This window comes from Hirsutella rhossiliensis (genome assembly GCF_020360975.1).
Source record: "Hirsutella rhossiliensis strain HR02 chromosome Unknown scaffold00021, whole genome shotgun sequence".
In the NCBI taxonomy this organism is placed as follows: domain Eukaryota; kingdom Fungi; phylum Ascomycota; class Sordariomycetes; order Hypocreales; family Ophiocordycipitaceae; genus Hirsutella; species Hirsutella rhossiliensis.
The window spans coordinates 541038-554172 of NW_025408687.1; the positions used below are offsets into that span (position 1 = coordinate 541038).

A 13135-nucleotide genomic window follows, 5' to 3' on the forward strand; every position below is an offset into this window, starting at 1 on the left:
GCCCAACGCCGGCTTGACCTTGCTCTCTTCCCCAGGCGTTTCCCCTCACAACCTGCGCTTAGCCCCGGCAACCCTCGTCCAAGAGCACATGCCGACTGGCCAATCGTCCTCAGCCACTTGCGAGCAAACCATTTCATACAGACAACCAGCCGCAAAGCATTCGTACACGTTTCTATCCCTCGTCCTCGTCCTCAGCCTCGTCCTCGTCGTCCACGTCCATCCCTTCAGCGGCCGTCACCGTAAACTCCCGTTCCTGGTCGACCCCGATGTAGCTGTCGCTCATCAACAGGAGCTTCAGGTTGTGCTCGCCAGCCGCCGGTACCGTGTACTCGAGGCGCACCCTGAGCTCGCGCCCGATCGTGACTCGCTTGATGGCCAAGAGATTGCGGCTCTTCTCCTCGCCAACCACCAGCCACCAGTTCTCCATCTTCTTCGTCGGGTAAAAAGGCGCGTGCACCGTCGAGTCGTACTCTCCCTCATCTCCGTCCTCGACGTTCCTCGTCATCTTGACGTTTAGGTACGCCGGCTCACCAGCCCTGATCTCGTCCTCGTCCATCACCTCATGCTCGAGCTCCAGGTCCGGATACTTATCGTTTGTGAATTCCGCCGCCTGCGCCAATTGACTCGGCGACAGGCCCAGGCGCTTGACAACCTTTTCGTAATCGGGGTTCTCTTCGGGGTTCATGCCCTCCATGAATTCGTAAATGTCCTTGATGCTGGAAAGGTTGTTAGCTCCTTGATTCATGCAGGCAACTAGCTGTCTGCCCACATACCCGAATTCGTTTGCCACCTTGACCACCTCAGGGTTAAAGTGAGGAATCTGCTTGAGAGGGCTGTCGCGGTCCCACATTGCCTGCACAACCATTTGCGACATCTCCATGGCATTCGTGGCATTGAGGTGGCCGTCAGACGAGAGAATGTCAATGACGGCGCTAAGAAGACTGAGCACTCGTGACAAGAGCACCTCTTGATCTTTGGCCAGATCGATGGGGAGCTGCATCCGCGAGAAATGAGCCTGAAGCAATACAAACGCCTTGAAATGAGGCGAGTCATAGACCGCCTGCGACATCTTCACGGGGACACGGTCGTAGATGCGCCGAAGGAGTCTCTCCTCGTGCCTGCGAACCTGGATCGACTCGAACTCGGTGGCCGACGTCACGATTTCCAAGATGCCCTTGAGCTTCGTGCGACCGCTGAGGGACAGCAGGAACGTCTGCATCGTGATGTACGAGATGTTGTAGTAGGCGCCTATCATGGCCGCGTTGTGTGGCGCCACCGTGCCGTCGTCTTCATCAAAGTCGATGATTTTGGACTCGCCCAGTTCGCGCAGCGTCGTCTCCACAAGGTCCGACATGAAGTTGCTCAGACCCTCATGCGTCGTGCTCGCAAGGCCATAGTAGCTCGGGTTTGCCAACAGCCGACGGTAGAAGTAGGTAAAGGTTGTCCAGTTGATGGCGTCGTCACCAGCCTCAATCATCTTGGTGCTGATCTCGGTGACAAAGGCATCGTGCAGATAGTTGTGGAGGTGCGACTCCACCGGGAGAGCCTCGTTGAGGAACTTCTTGTAGTAATCACGCTTCACCTGCGGCAGCATGAGCACGCCGCGGGTCCGGCCATCTTTAGCAGGGCGCAGCGACTTTCCAAACATTTGGAGCACCTCGCTGAGGGGATAGTCCACATATCGATGCTCCCGGCCATCAAAGAACTGAGTTCCCATGACGATGACGACATGGGCAGTGCTCGTCAGCTCCCAGCAGACGTCTCGGGACGCCACCAGGACCTGGATGGCGCCATTGTCGTAAAGGTGCTTGACGATGCGCTTGTCGCTCTGGCTCAGGGCCTCGTGGTAGTAGCCAATGCCGTGCGACAATGCCTCCGCGAGAGCCTCTTCATGAATGCGATCAAGCAAGGGCCGCATCTGCTCCACCTCGGCGTGAAGGAAACGATCCTCATCGTCGTCAATGACGCAGGCGGCCATCAGGTCCCGCGCCGTGCTCCGAGTCTGCTTCCGGTTCGGCACGAAAATCATGGCTGGCTTGTCTGGCGACATCTGAGTGATGGCCAAGTAGGCGGGCTTGGCCATGGAGAGCATGAGCGAGGGGAAGTGAGGGTTCGAGAAGGATTGGATGTGCAGTTCGAGCGGCACGGGCCGAACGTGGGGGCCAAAGTTGTAGATTTCATGCTTCTTAGCATCAATCCATTCTCCAATATCCCGCGCGTTAGCCAGCGAAACGCTGAGTGCGACGATTCTCATAGGAAGCTCGGTTTGAGTCCGGATATAGTGCATGCGAGAAACGATAATCTCGTACACGTAGCCCATGTGGCCTCCGAGCAGATGCACGTCGTCTGCGATGAAGAGTTGAATCGTCTGGACGTTCTTCCGGCGCTTCCACTGTCTTGACAAGACGTCCCACTGCACCGGCGTCGCCAGGATTAAGTCGCCCCTCTCCAGAAGCTTGAGATCGGTCGCCGTCTCGCCCGTCAGCTTGACAATCTCCTTGCCGCCATTCAGGTGGGCCAAGCGCTTCTGCCAATCCTGGAGGCGAGAGTCGACCAGCTCCTGGAAGGGCGCGATGTAGACGGCCCGTCCAGCCTCGGCGTTGGCCCAGTGACGAAGCAGCGCAAACTCGGCGCAAACAGTCTTGCCGCTTCCCGTGGGAGCTCCGACAAAGACGTTCTGGTCACCATTGAAGAGAGAGTTGAAGGTTTGCGTCTGGATCCTGTTGAACTGCTTCCAGCCTGGATACAGGTCAACGTAGCTCTGCACTTTGAGGGCAGTCACGGGGAGCGGCTGCAGCTCGAGAAGCTCGGTGTGAGGAGGGAACCTCTCGGGGAGGATGAGCTTGTGAAAGGGGACGGCGAGTTTCGTCTCGCAATGCATCCACCGGTCCGAGATGACTGAGACGAAGTAGTTGGGTGGCATCGGGTCCGTGATTGGAACCGTGAAATCCACAACGTGTTCGTTGGACTCGGCCTGGGCATATTCCTTCCGTAGCAGAAACGTGTCGCTGATGAGAATGTCTTCGCCATCGCAGTCCTCAACGAGGATCCAGAAGTTCTCGGCCGCACCGTGTACACTGTCGTCCCACTCAAAGTTGGGGGTAATGGTGAGCTCCATTCTGAGCATGGACCTCGTCATGGGCTGGACCTGGGACTGAACCTCGAGTCGCGGGAACTTGGCCACGAAGCCGCAGACTGTGCGGCCGGCTTTGGGCATGCCCAAGAGTTCACCCATACGTGGGGGATCCAAGTCGAAGTAGCTCCTCCACGACACGTCTATCCTCTCGGCCTTTTGGACAATATCTCGCGGGCAGCTGGGGAATTGACGCAAAGGCGACATGGTCGGCCACATGCGCTTCTCCGCCATCTTGCACAAGTCCAGAGCGGTTTTGGCTACGGACGCCCAGCCCTTCTTGAGACATATCTCGAATATCGCCCGCAAGATTCGCCCGGCGCTTTGCGTCACATACACCATGTCCGCCATGAGCGCCAGGCCGTCAAGCTTGAGTCGAGAGATGTAGGCCTGCAGAAGGACATTGATCTTGGCATGGGACTCCTCGATGCTCTCTTTCACCGGAATGGGAACTCTGCTCAGTAGCTTCGCCAGCTCCAGCTTCTCGTCCTGCCGTACTGGTATGTACTTGAACTCGGCGCTGAGAGCAAAGACTCGGAAGAGCTCGATGCTGTTGATGGACGGCTGAATTAGGTTGTTGTACGTGTTCATGGAGCCGTGGGTGATGTAGTAGTGTGAGGCAATCCGGCCGAGCTCGGTCGACTGTAGCTTTCCAGTCTTTTCGTCGTACTTGATGAGGTTGGACTGCCTGAGAACCATTGCAGCAGAGTGGATGAGATCGACACGCTTCTGCTCGAGTGCGCCGTCGTCCTCATACTCAGCGCCCACCTGGTACAAGCCGGGAGATCGGAGCATTCGGATAAAAAGGTACGTGTATCCCAGCCACTCGACTCCCTCGTCGCGGGTCCTGACGTTGCCAAGAACGATTTCGGCATTGAGGTTATCCACCAGCTTGCTGACGAACTGACTCTCGATGGGGAGTTGCTGATTCAGGAGCGACAGGTAGTACTGGATCTCGCTCTGGGTCGTGATGATGATGCCCTCTCCGTATGTGTCGAACTGCGGTCGTCCCGCACGACCGAGCATCTGAAGGACGTCCTGGGGGCTCAGTTCGACCCAGCTACCCTTCTCTGGCGAATACACCTGTGTCCCCTTGATAACGACAGTATGGGCCGGCAAGTTTACGCCCCAGGCGAGAGTTGCCGTGCACACGAGCACTTGGATGGCGCCCCGGGCAAACAAGTCTTCCACGTCCGTCCTGTCGATGCGGTTCATTCCGGCGTGGTGGATGCCAAACCCATACGGCAGAATGTCCTTGAGGTCTGCGTCCGTTGCCTGACTCGATGCCTCGTTGAGCACTTCCCGGCTTCCCGCGTCGTGTCGGAGAATCTGATTGATCGTGTCCATCTCGAGAGCCTTGTCTCGGATGTACCTTGCCGTTTTCGCCGTTTCTTTCCGCGAGTGGACGAAGATGAGCATCTGGTTCCTGTTGGTCCCGACGTGCTCCATCACTTTGTTGTAGGTCACGTCATTCATCGCCTTCAACTGCTTGATGGGCTTGCGATCCGTCACACCGACAAACTCCTGGCGAAGGGGACAGGGCCTAAAGGAGCCATCGAAATGGAACAGGCCCTTGTTGTTGTCGACTCGCAGGAAGCTCGCCACGTCGCGGTAGTTGGGGAGGGTGGCGGACAACCCAACGAGCCGCACCGGCTCACCAGTCTGCTCAGTCTTGCGAATGGTCCTGCCGACGATGCTCTCGAGAACGGGTCCTCGATCATCATGAAGCAGATGGATTTCGTCGATGATGACCAGACGCACAAGATTGGTATAAGAGAGGTCGTTGGCCTTTCTGGTGATAACATCCCATTTCTCGGGCGTCGTCACGATGATCTGCGTCTCGGCGATTTGCTGCTTGGTGAGTTGGCGATCGCCTGTCAACTCTGACACCCGTACTCCGTAGGGCTCGAGTCGCTTCCCAAAGTTTCCGACCTGTTCCTGAACCAGGGCCTTGAGGGGGGCGATATAGACGATCTTGAAGGCGTCGAGGTCAATGTCGCCCGTGTTTGGGTCGCGGTTCTTGCCCAGCTCTCGCAGAATGGTCAGCATGGCGACGTTTGTTTTTCCACTGCCCGTGGGCGCGCAAATGAGCATGTTGCCGTCGTCCTCAAAGGCACAAGGGAAGCATTTTGACTGGATCTTGTTGAGCGACTTGGCCGTGCTGAAGGGGCCTCGAGCCCACTCGGGCATATCGGTGATGGGTATCGAGATGTCATCAGGCTCGTTCCGCTTCTTCGGAGGCGGGACGTGGATCTCCTCGTAGCCCTTGAAGGTCCGTTTGGTCGAGCCCTCCGGCAGCCTGACTTTTGGGTTCGTCATCAAGTGATTTCCCTGGTCAAACACCAAATTGTCCAAGTTAATGGTCTTCTTGGGCTGGAGACCACCGACGAGGTAGCCTTCTGGCTGCCCGGGCTCCCGCTTCTCAGCTACCATGGACACGGGCACATCAATGTCCATCTTGATGTCCATCTTCCGTTTCTTCCCGTCATCCACAGTGCCCTCGCCTCGGAGTTCGCTCAGAATCCATTGGAGTCCCTCTGACGCAATCTCCCTTTCGAGGTCGGCGCGCTCCTGGGCGGTCTCGGCCCGAGCCAGCTTCGTGAGCCAGTAAACCTTTTCCCGATTTTCGACGAGCTTGTGGACCAGCTCGTGATGTTCAAAGTCAAATAGTTCCATGAGGTCGTTTTCAATCTCTCGGAGCGATTTCTCTTCGCCGTCCGTCACGTCGGGCTCGCCAGATAGAATTCGCAGGGCGGCTTTCGTTTTATCGGTCTGTTCGTGCGCATCGGGATATAGAGTTCCAATTTGCCGTTGCAGCCAAAAGGCGTCAATGTCCCGCGCGGACACTGAATGCTTCTCATCCTCCTTGCTTTTGGCTCCCGAAGCATCCGCATCAATGGCCATCGCTTCGTCTGGGGCTGTCGCATCAGCCTCGGCCACATCTTGGTCCTCAGCTTCGTCTTCATCGCCCGCATCGCTCTCGGACAGGACCTCGTGCACTTCGTCGGCAACGGCGTCTTCGTCCTCCTCGTCAAAGGTCACGGCGACACCTTGGCGCTCATCGATTTCGGCTTCGCCCTCGGCGTCATCCATGTCGGCGTCCTCTTCATCCTGAGCGTCGTAGTCCGTGATCTTTTTTCCCAGATTCACCAGCTCGTTGAACTGTTTGGGGGCGAGAGTCGCGCCAAGGATATCGTCGATTTCCCTCTTTTTGTCAAGATCCTTCAAGTCGTCGTCCTTCAGGTATTCCAAGACTGCGTCGGCGGCGCTGCGAATAACCTCGTGAGGGACATCTCCCAAATTGCTCGCCACCGAGGTGAGAATCAGGTTAAAGATGGCTCGCGTTGCCGCTGTTCGAGGGCGGTATGTGATGCCCTCTATCAGGGCTTCATTGGCACCGAGCAGCCCCGTTGCCGCTTGCGATGCTTCCGCCTTGCGCTTTCGCTGCTCGCGAAGCAGGATATCCCCTCCGTCTTGAAGGCTTCCCCTCTCAACGTCGGGCATGCCACTCTGTTTCTTCTGCTTGGGTGCCGAGTCTCGCGCGACCCGACCGCCCATGTCCTTGATGCTCAGCCGCCCAGCAAGTGATTCGGGATCGCCCGTGGCCTCGTCGGTACGTCGTGTGACAAACCGACGGTCCGCCTGGAGGACCAGGTTGGACATGGCCGAGTACTTGTACTGGGAGACATCGCGATGGGGTTCCGACATCTTCAATTCGTTTCTTCGACTTGGTCGCGTGAATCGCGTGAGAGAACGCCGCCGATGTTCTCGACGAAAGCTCGGGGAGCTCGGCCGTTAAGTCACCATGTGTTGTGTCCGCCGAGTTCGATGGTTTCAGTGCGGTACAGGAAGATGCTTCGTGGGTGGCTTCGTCTTTCCGGGGCCGATGAGCTGGTTTCATCCACCACCCGTGATGCGTGTTTGAAGATGGGAAATCACAGGTCATCATCGAGGCAACAAATTTCGGAACCGGCCTTGGCTACCTGTTCGCGCTAGTCCTGGAATAGCTAGTCTATTTGGCAGCTGTTGGCGCGCCACACTACGGCGCACCAGCCACGATTGAGCGAGAAAGTACACCCGCAGACAAACGCGCTCTTGCGGCCAGGGTACTTCCGAGGGCTAAACGTCAACCAGCACGGGTCAAGTCCCTTCTTGTCTGGCCAAGCAGCCGCCCCTCTTTTCACGAAGCGTGGCGCGAACCTCAAAAGAATGAAGCGACATCATGGCAGCTCCGAATGAGCTCATACCCAAGTTCCAATCTGTCTTGGAGCCGTACGTCAAGCCCCGAGAGCAAGTCAACTATATCAGGCGCATCTTGGCCTTGCACTTGGGATCATGCACCGGAGACGACGCAGCCGTGCAGCCACTGTCGGTGGTGGACAGCTCTCGCCATGTTGATCCCAGCGCCGAGGAGCTGAGAGGTGTCCAGAAGGAGTACGCTGCAGCTCTGCAGGCCAATGTTGCCGCTCGGCGCCAGTTCGATGCGGCGCTGCAAGCTGCGAGTTTGGAGAGCGGTTCGCGGCCGACGGCGACGTCTAGCGGACCCAATTTCCTGGACGGGCATCTCGCGCTGCTGAGACTGCGGCAGAAGCGAGAGTGTCTCTTGGCCGTCCGAAGCTCTCTAGACCATCTGGCTGAGAAGCCCGCCTCCAGTCAAAGTCTCTTGGACACCGACAAGGTCTTCCGGGGCGCGACGGCTCTTCCAAGTGTACCGAAAGCCGTGGTAAACAGCTTCGTGGCCGAGAAAAGCGCTGCTCAACCCGATCTGGGAAGTCGAGTACATCAGCTGGAGAAGGCGGTGTTATGCGCCAAGCTACAGTCGAAACAAGAGGAAAGACTACTCGCTGAAGCGAAGACCAGGTGCAAAAGCAGGTCTGAAGTCGTCAGCCATGGCGCCAAGCTCGAGGCTCTCAACACGACGAGAAACGAGCTGATCAGTTGGATTGAGGCGGAGCTGAGCAAGGCTTCCGCAGAAGAAGCCGATGAAGGCGGAGACAGCTTTCGACAGGGACAGAATTGCCAACCCGAAGACGACCAAGCAACTGTGACAGCACAACTCGGCCAAATCAGCCAAAAGTATGCGAGCTACGTAGCCGGCAGGAAAGAGGTTCTGGCGTTGGCGTCTCAGCAGCAGCTGCCGTCGATGTCGCCACCGCACCAGCAAGCCACTCCCTCGGAGCATGTGGATAATGCCGACTCAAAGCTGGCCGACCACCTTCTTACACCCTACATCGAGGCGCTACTTTCCATTTCCAGCCATCAAAAGACCGTGATATCTTACAAGTCTCACGCCAGCTCGGTGCTCAAGAAGCAAATCAATGACTCTCGCCAGGCACTTGACCGTCTCGCCGAGGAAAGCCAACTTCTCCCGTCCTATCCCATGAAGAGCTCGCAGCGGGGACGATCTGGCATGGCCAATGACACGACCAAGTCGTCTAATTGCTCCGAGGGCATATCAACCTATATCAGGCCTTGGGTGCTGGCCGCCGATTCCGCCAAGATCGCGACATTAGAAGCTGTTGCAGAAACGATCGAGGGCGGGCAGATTGCGCTGGAAAATTGCATGAAGTCTCTCCAGGACGTTGACCGGCTTTTGGGCCAGGACACGGACCAGGAAACATGTGATACCGATCTCGCACAGCCATCAGACAACGTAGGGCCAAGCCTTGGGGGGGCCAGTGCCAGAAAGCAGGCCGACAAGAAGGATGGGCCAAGGCAGCAGAAAGGCGATCCTTGGTCACGGTTGCACGGGAACGTTGGTTTGATTGGCCACGACGATTCAGATTGACGCGCTTTGCAGTTGCGATGATGAGCGTGGTGCCAATCAAAGCTGCAGTCCTGGGCGTGGCTCGGCCCAATGCTGCCCGCGTTCTGAAATGCGCCAGGGGTTGTGGAACCGTGGTTTGATAGATGCACAATCTATTTTCCTGCCATGGCGGCCGATATTCTCAAGGCTAAATCCAAAATTGACAAATGCTCGTCGGCGCCGTCCACGAGTCTCTTGTCGACCTCGGAGAAGATGAGGACAATCTTGTTCTTTTGGATATCGGGGATGCTTTCGTCCGTCGTCAGAGCTTGATACAGCTGTAAAAGATGGTTAGCTGTGGTATGCGTGTGGAATGTCCAACGTTTTGCCCTCACCTGGGTGACTACTTGGGTTGCGCTCCAGCCATCTGCGACCATTTCTTCGACAAGCTTGGCGACAGCTTGGTAGGTTTCGCCGGCGCCGCGCGGGCGCATGGCTTTAACGAGACTGTCGATTGTCCATTGGGGTATTGTACCAGCAATATCCTCGACGACCTTGACCGTCACCGGCTTCTTGTCGACATCCATCTGCTCGTCGTCGTCCTTGGGGGAGGTTTCGGCACCAACAAGTCGGGCGGCGCTCTGCAGAAATGTAATGGCTTTGCGCAGGTCACCGTCGCTGCTTTTGATGAGTGACTCGACGGCCCCATCCTCCAGCAAGACCCCCTCGGCCCGGGCAATATCCTCCAGCCTCCTCTTTGTGTTGCCCTGGTCCAAGCTCTTGAAGCGGAACTTGCTGCATCGACTGGCAAGCGGATCAATGATGCGAGTGACGTAGTTGCAGATGAGGCAGAAGCGGGTGATTTTGCTATACGTCTCCATTGTGCGGCGCAGGGCGCTCTGAGCGTCTTGAGTCATCGAGTCGGCCTCGTCGAGGATGATGATCTTGAAGGGGGGGCAGGGATATTTGCTCTTGGACGAGGGCGGCGGGTTGGTCAGCTGCATGCGAGCAAAGTCCTTGACCTTTTCACGGACGATGGAGATGCCGCGCTCGTCAGATGCGTTGAGCTCGAGGACGCGGGCCTTGATCATCTCCGGTCCGTAGAGCTCCTTGGCGAGGGCCAGGATGGTGGACGTCTTGCCGGTGCCCGGGGGGCCGTAGAAGAGCATGTGCGGGAGCTGCCAAGGCGTGTCAGGTGCTCCTCTGTCACGTTATCGGGGAAAAGTGCCTCTCGGGGAGACGTACGTTGGAGGCTTGTAGCGTTCTCTGCAGAACCGTGACAGTGTGGTCTTGGGCTGTGACGTCGTCGAGGGTCTTGGGGCGGCTACGAGTGTGACGGTGAGAAGAGACCACAAAGACAGGCAAGAGACGCACTATTTCTCCACCCATGGCTGGTTCCCGGCGTCGGCCTGGCGTTGGCTTTTCTGGTCTGCGACGCCGGCGGAAGCGGCAGCCGCCTTGCGGGCTTTGAGGTCGAAGAAGCTGGCCATTTCTCTCGCGGCAGGTGGACCACGGTGGCGCCGGCGGGGGAAGTAGCTGGTTGGGCTAGAAGCGAGGAGGAGGCAGAGAGGACGAAGCGGCGGCGACGAGTGAGGCTTCCGAGTGCCTGCGTCACGATGGGTGGAAGCTTGAGGTTTGGATGCATTTGATGGGAACCGGAAAATCGATTAACGCGTCGGTCGGTGGGAAACGCGAAGCCCAGTGGTAGCTCGACGCGTCGTCGGCATTGCCAGCTTTTTCCGATACTTGCCAAGCATCAAGAGTACATATTGACTCTAGGTATATCCTGTGCAATATCAGGTAGCTTTTGACTTAAGTTAAGTATATCTATTTTAAAATCCCCACTATCTGAGCCGCTGCTCTCTGCCATTAAAGTGGCGGGACGGAGCTAAGTTACCAATTGTCCATACATTCAACGACCCTCCGTCAACGATTGTTGGGCGAGAACTTCGATGCCCTGAGCCCAGCGCTTCTCTGCGCTCACATCAATCGACCCGCCGGTTGAAGACAAGCCCTCGGGAAGCTCAACCTCGCCGCAACACCTCGTCCCAGCCCCGTGACGGCGTCATGTTTCTGCGGTGGACACGACTCTCTCCTAATTACGCACCTTGACGCGTAGTCCATGGCTCCCCTTTGTGGGAAACGGGAGAATATAGTCACGGCTCAAGTCAATGTCCCTCGCACGACTCGTCTTGAACAGCTCCAGCGTCGGGCAGTCGTGCTGTCCGCGGTAAATGTCATACTTGCGGACAATGGCCGCGAGGAACAGTGACAGCTCGCGACGCGCAAGGGCCATGCTAGAATACGACGGACGAATGGTCAGCTTCGTCTAAACCTCAAGGGCCCGCGAAGAGAAGGAAGGCGGTGATACCCGATGCAGTTCCTCGTCCCCCTGGCGAAGCCAATGAATGCCCTGTCGATCCGCGGATTGTCGAGCCACCGCTGCGGGCGGAACTCGTACGGATCCTGGAACACGTCCGGATTCATGTGTGCGATCTGCGCCGTCATGTTGGTCGACGTCCCTGGGGGGATGATGTATTCCTTGCCCCTTTGCTTGTCTGTGTAGACGATGGCTGACTGGGGAGAGACGCGTGGCAGGCGCGAGACGACGCCTGGATGGACACGTATCGTTTCCTGGATGACGGCGTTTAGATACGGCAGATTATCTACCTGGGAGAAGGCTGGAATCTGGTCCGGGTCTGGTATAGCCGAGACAACCTCTGCCTTTACTTTTGCAAACTCGGACGGGTTGGCGAGCAACTCGTAGAGCGCGGCTTGGAGGGTGTGTGCTGAGGAGAGCGGTCAGTTCCTGGAGTCGCTCTGTCCTCGCCCTCCTCCCAACAAGGCCGCGTACCTGTTGTGTCCTCACCAGCGAACACGATGAGCTGCGCTTCGTGCGCCAATCTGGCGTCCGTCTTCTCCTCCTCGGGTATGCTGCTACTAGCCAGGATGCCCTCGAATATGGTGCTCTTGACTCGTTCAGAGTCGGCTTTCTTGGACTGCCGGAGTTGCTGGACCCTCTCAATCCACATCTGTAACTCGCAACCGAGGTCAGTGCCAGTCTAACGGACGCACACAAAGCGCGAGGGCTTCGCACCAGTTGCTTGTCCCACATCTCTGCCAACGAGGGAATCAATGCTTTGACGGCCCAGGGCGGTGCCCACGCAAGCAAGGCGCCAACCCAGGGAAAGTGGCAAAAGGTATGGTTGAGCATGGAGAAGACGTTTGTCGACTCCATGTACGGCATGGCAAAGTCCTTCCGGTCCAGGAAGTGAAATGAATCACCGAAGGCGTACTTGGTGATCATGTCGCTCGTGGCCGCCCGGAAGACGTAATGCATCGGCAAGACCTCGCCGCGCCTCCCAGCCTCTTCCATCCTCGACAGAAGCTTGGCCAAGTGTTCTTGCATGAGGGGCTCCAGCCTCCGGATACTTGCCGTGGAAAAGTATACGCTGATGGGACCGCGACGCTTACGATGCACGTCGTGGTCTATTGTGGCCACTATGGAGTTTTGGGCTGAGGGCACGAGTTAAGCAGGCAAAGCACGAATTAGCCGACAACGCTCTCAATTCGCTGGGGAGGACGGCATGGCAGCAGCAGCAGCCCCTTACTTCCTGTTCTTTGGCCGGTGAAGAAGTACTTGTTGGTCTTTCTTGCTGGGCCTGGAAAGATGGAGTCGATGAAGTCGGGGTCGTTGAAGTGAACCTCGTAAGGGTTGATGCGCACGATGGGGCCTGTCTGTCAGCCATGGCTACATCGATACTTTGGCTTCCTCAGACTTACCGTAGACTTTGTGCATCTCCTCGATCTTGCTGTAGTACCGCCCTCCGAGCCAGACATCGTAGTATATCTCATACCAGAAAGAGATGGCTGTTGTTGTAAGTGTAAGTCGTGTGATGAGAAGAAGAGCCAGATGACGAACCAGCCAACTTGGGTCCTGGAATCCCGGCAATGGGAGACAGGAAGACTTTGACGAGACGTATGGTTAGCAAAAAGGGGAGTTGGCAGAAGGGGAGAACAGCGCCTACGCCGATACGTGGCCAGCCCGACGGCGTAGGCAAACACACACAGCCCCGTCGCCGCAAGCAAAAAGTTCAAAGTCGGAGGACTATGGCCTCTCAACGTGTCGTCCAGGCTTTGCCAGACAGTGGCGAGGAGGGTACCCTGGGGGGCCGGCATGGTTCCGGAAGTGGGCTCGTGTCGGGCCTCGTTGGTACGGCAAGCGAGGAGGATGCTGAGCCCAGAGTCGGATGACC

At 57.3% G+C, this 13135-nt stretch overlaps 4 protein-coding genes across 4 annotated transcripts; 1 reads left to right on the top strand and 3 right to left on the bottom strand.

The window, feature by feature from the left end:
• Positions 1-172: 172 nt before the first annotated feature.
• On the bottom strand, positions 173-6841 carry HRG_11558 (sec63 brl domain-containing protein; the record flags this gene model as incomplete). Its single annotated transcript, XM_044870028.1, has 4 exons — positions 173-716; positions 774-4831; positions 4895-5506; positions 5564-6841. 4 exons carry the CDS (start codon positions 6839-6841, stop codon positions 173-175), a joined length of 6492 nt encoding a protein of 2163 aa, XP_044714925.1.
• Positions 6842-7355: 514 nt separating this feature from the next.
• HRG_11559 (uncharacterized protein) lies at positions 7356-8921 on the top strand (the record flags this gene model as incomplete). Its single annotated transcript, XM_044870029.1, has 1 exon — positions 7356-8921. The coding sequence occupies one exon, from the start codon at positions 7356-7358 to the stop codon at positions 8919-8921; it is 1566 nt and encodes a 521-aa protein (XP_044714926.1).
• Positions 8922-9052: 131 nt separating this feature from the next.
• HRG_11560 (ATPase family associated with various cellular activities (AAA) domain-containing protein) lies at positions 9053-10369 on the bottom strand (the record flags this gene model as incomplete). Its single annotated transcript, XM_044870030.1, has 4 exons — positions 9053-9217; positions 9275-10057; positions 10125-10203; positions 10254-10369. 4 exons carry the CDS (start codon positions 10367-10369, stop codon positions 9053-9055), a joined length of 1143 nt encoding a protein of 380 aa, XP_044714927.1.
• A 605-nt stretch (positions 10370-10974) lies between these two features.
• On the bottom strand, positions 10975-13058 carry HRG_11561 (cytochrome p450 domain-containing protein; the record flags this gene model as incomplete). Its single annotated transcript, XM_044870031.1, has 8 exons — positions 10975-11176; positions 11251-11668; positions 11734-11911; positions 11977-12395; positions 12491-12613; positions 12663-12749; positions 12802-12846; positions 12908-13058. The coding sequence occupies 8 exons, from the start codon at positions 13056-13058 to the stop codon at positions 10975-10977; spliced, it is 1623 nt and encodes a 540-aa protein (XP_044714928.1).
• Positions 13059-13135: the final 77 nt, after the last annotated feature.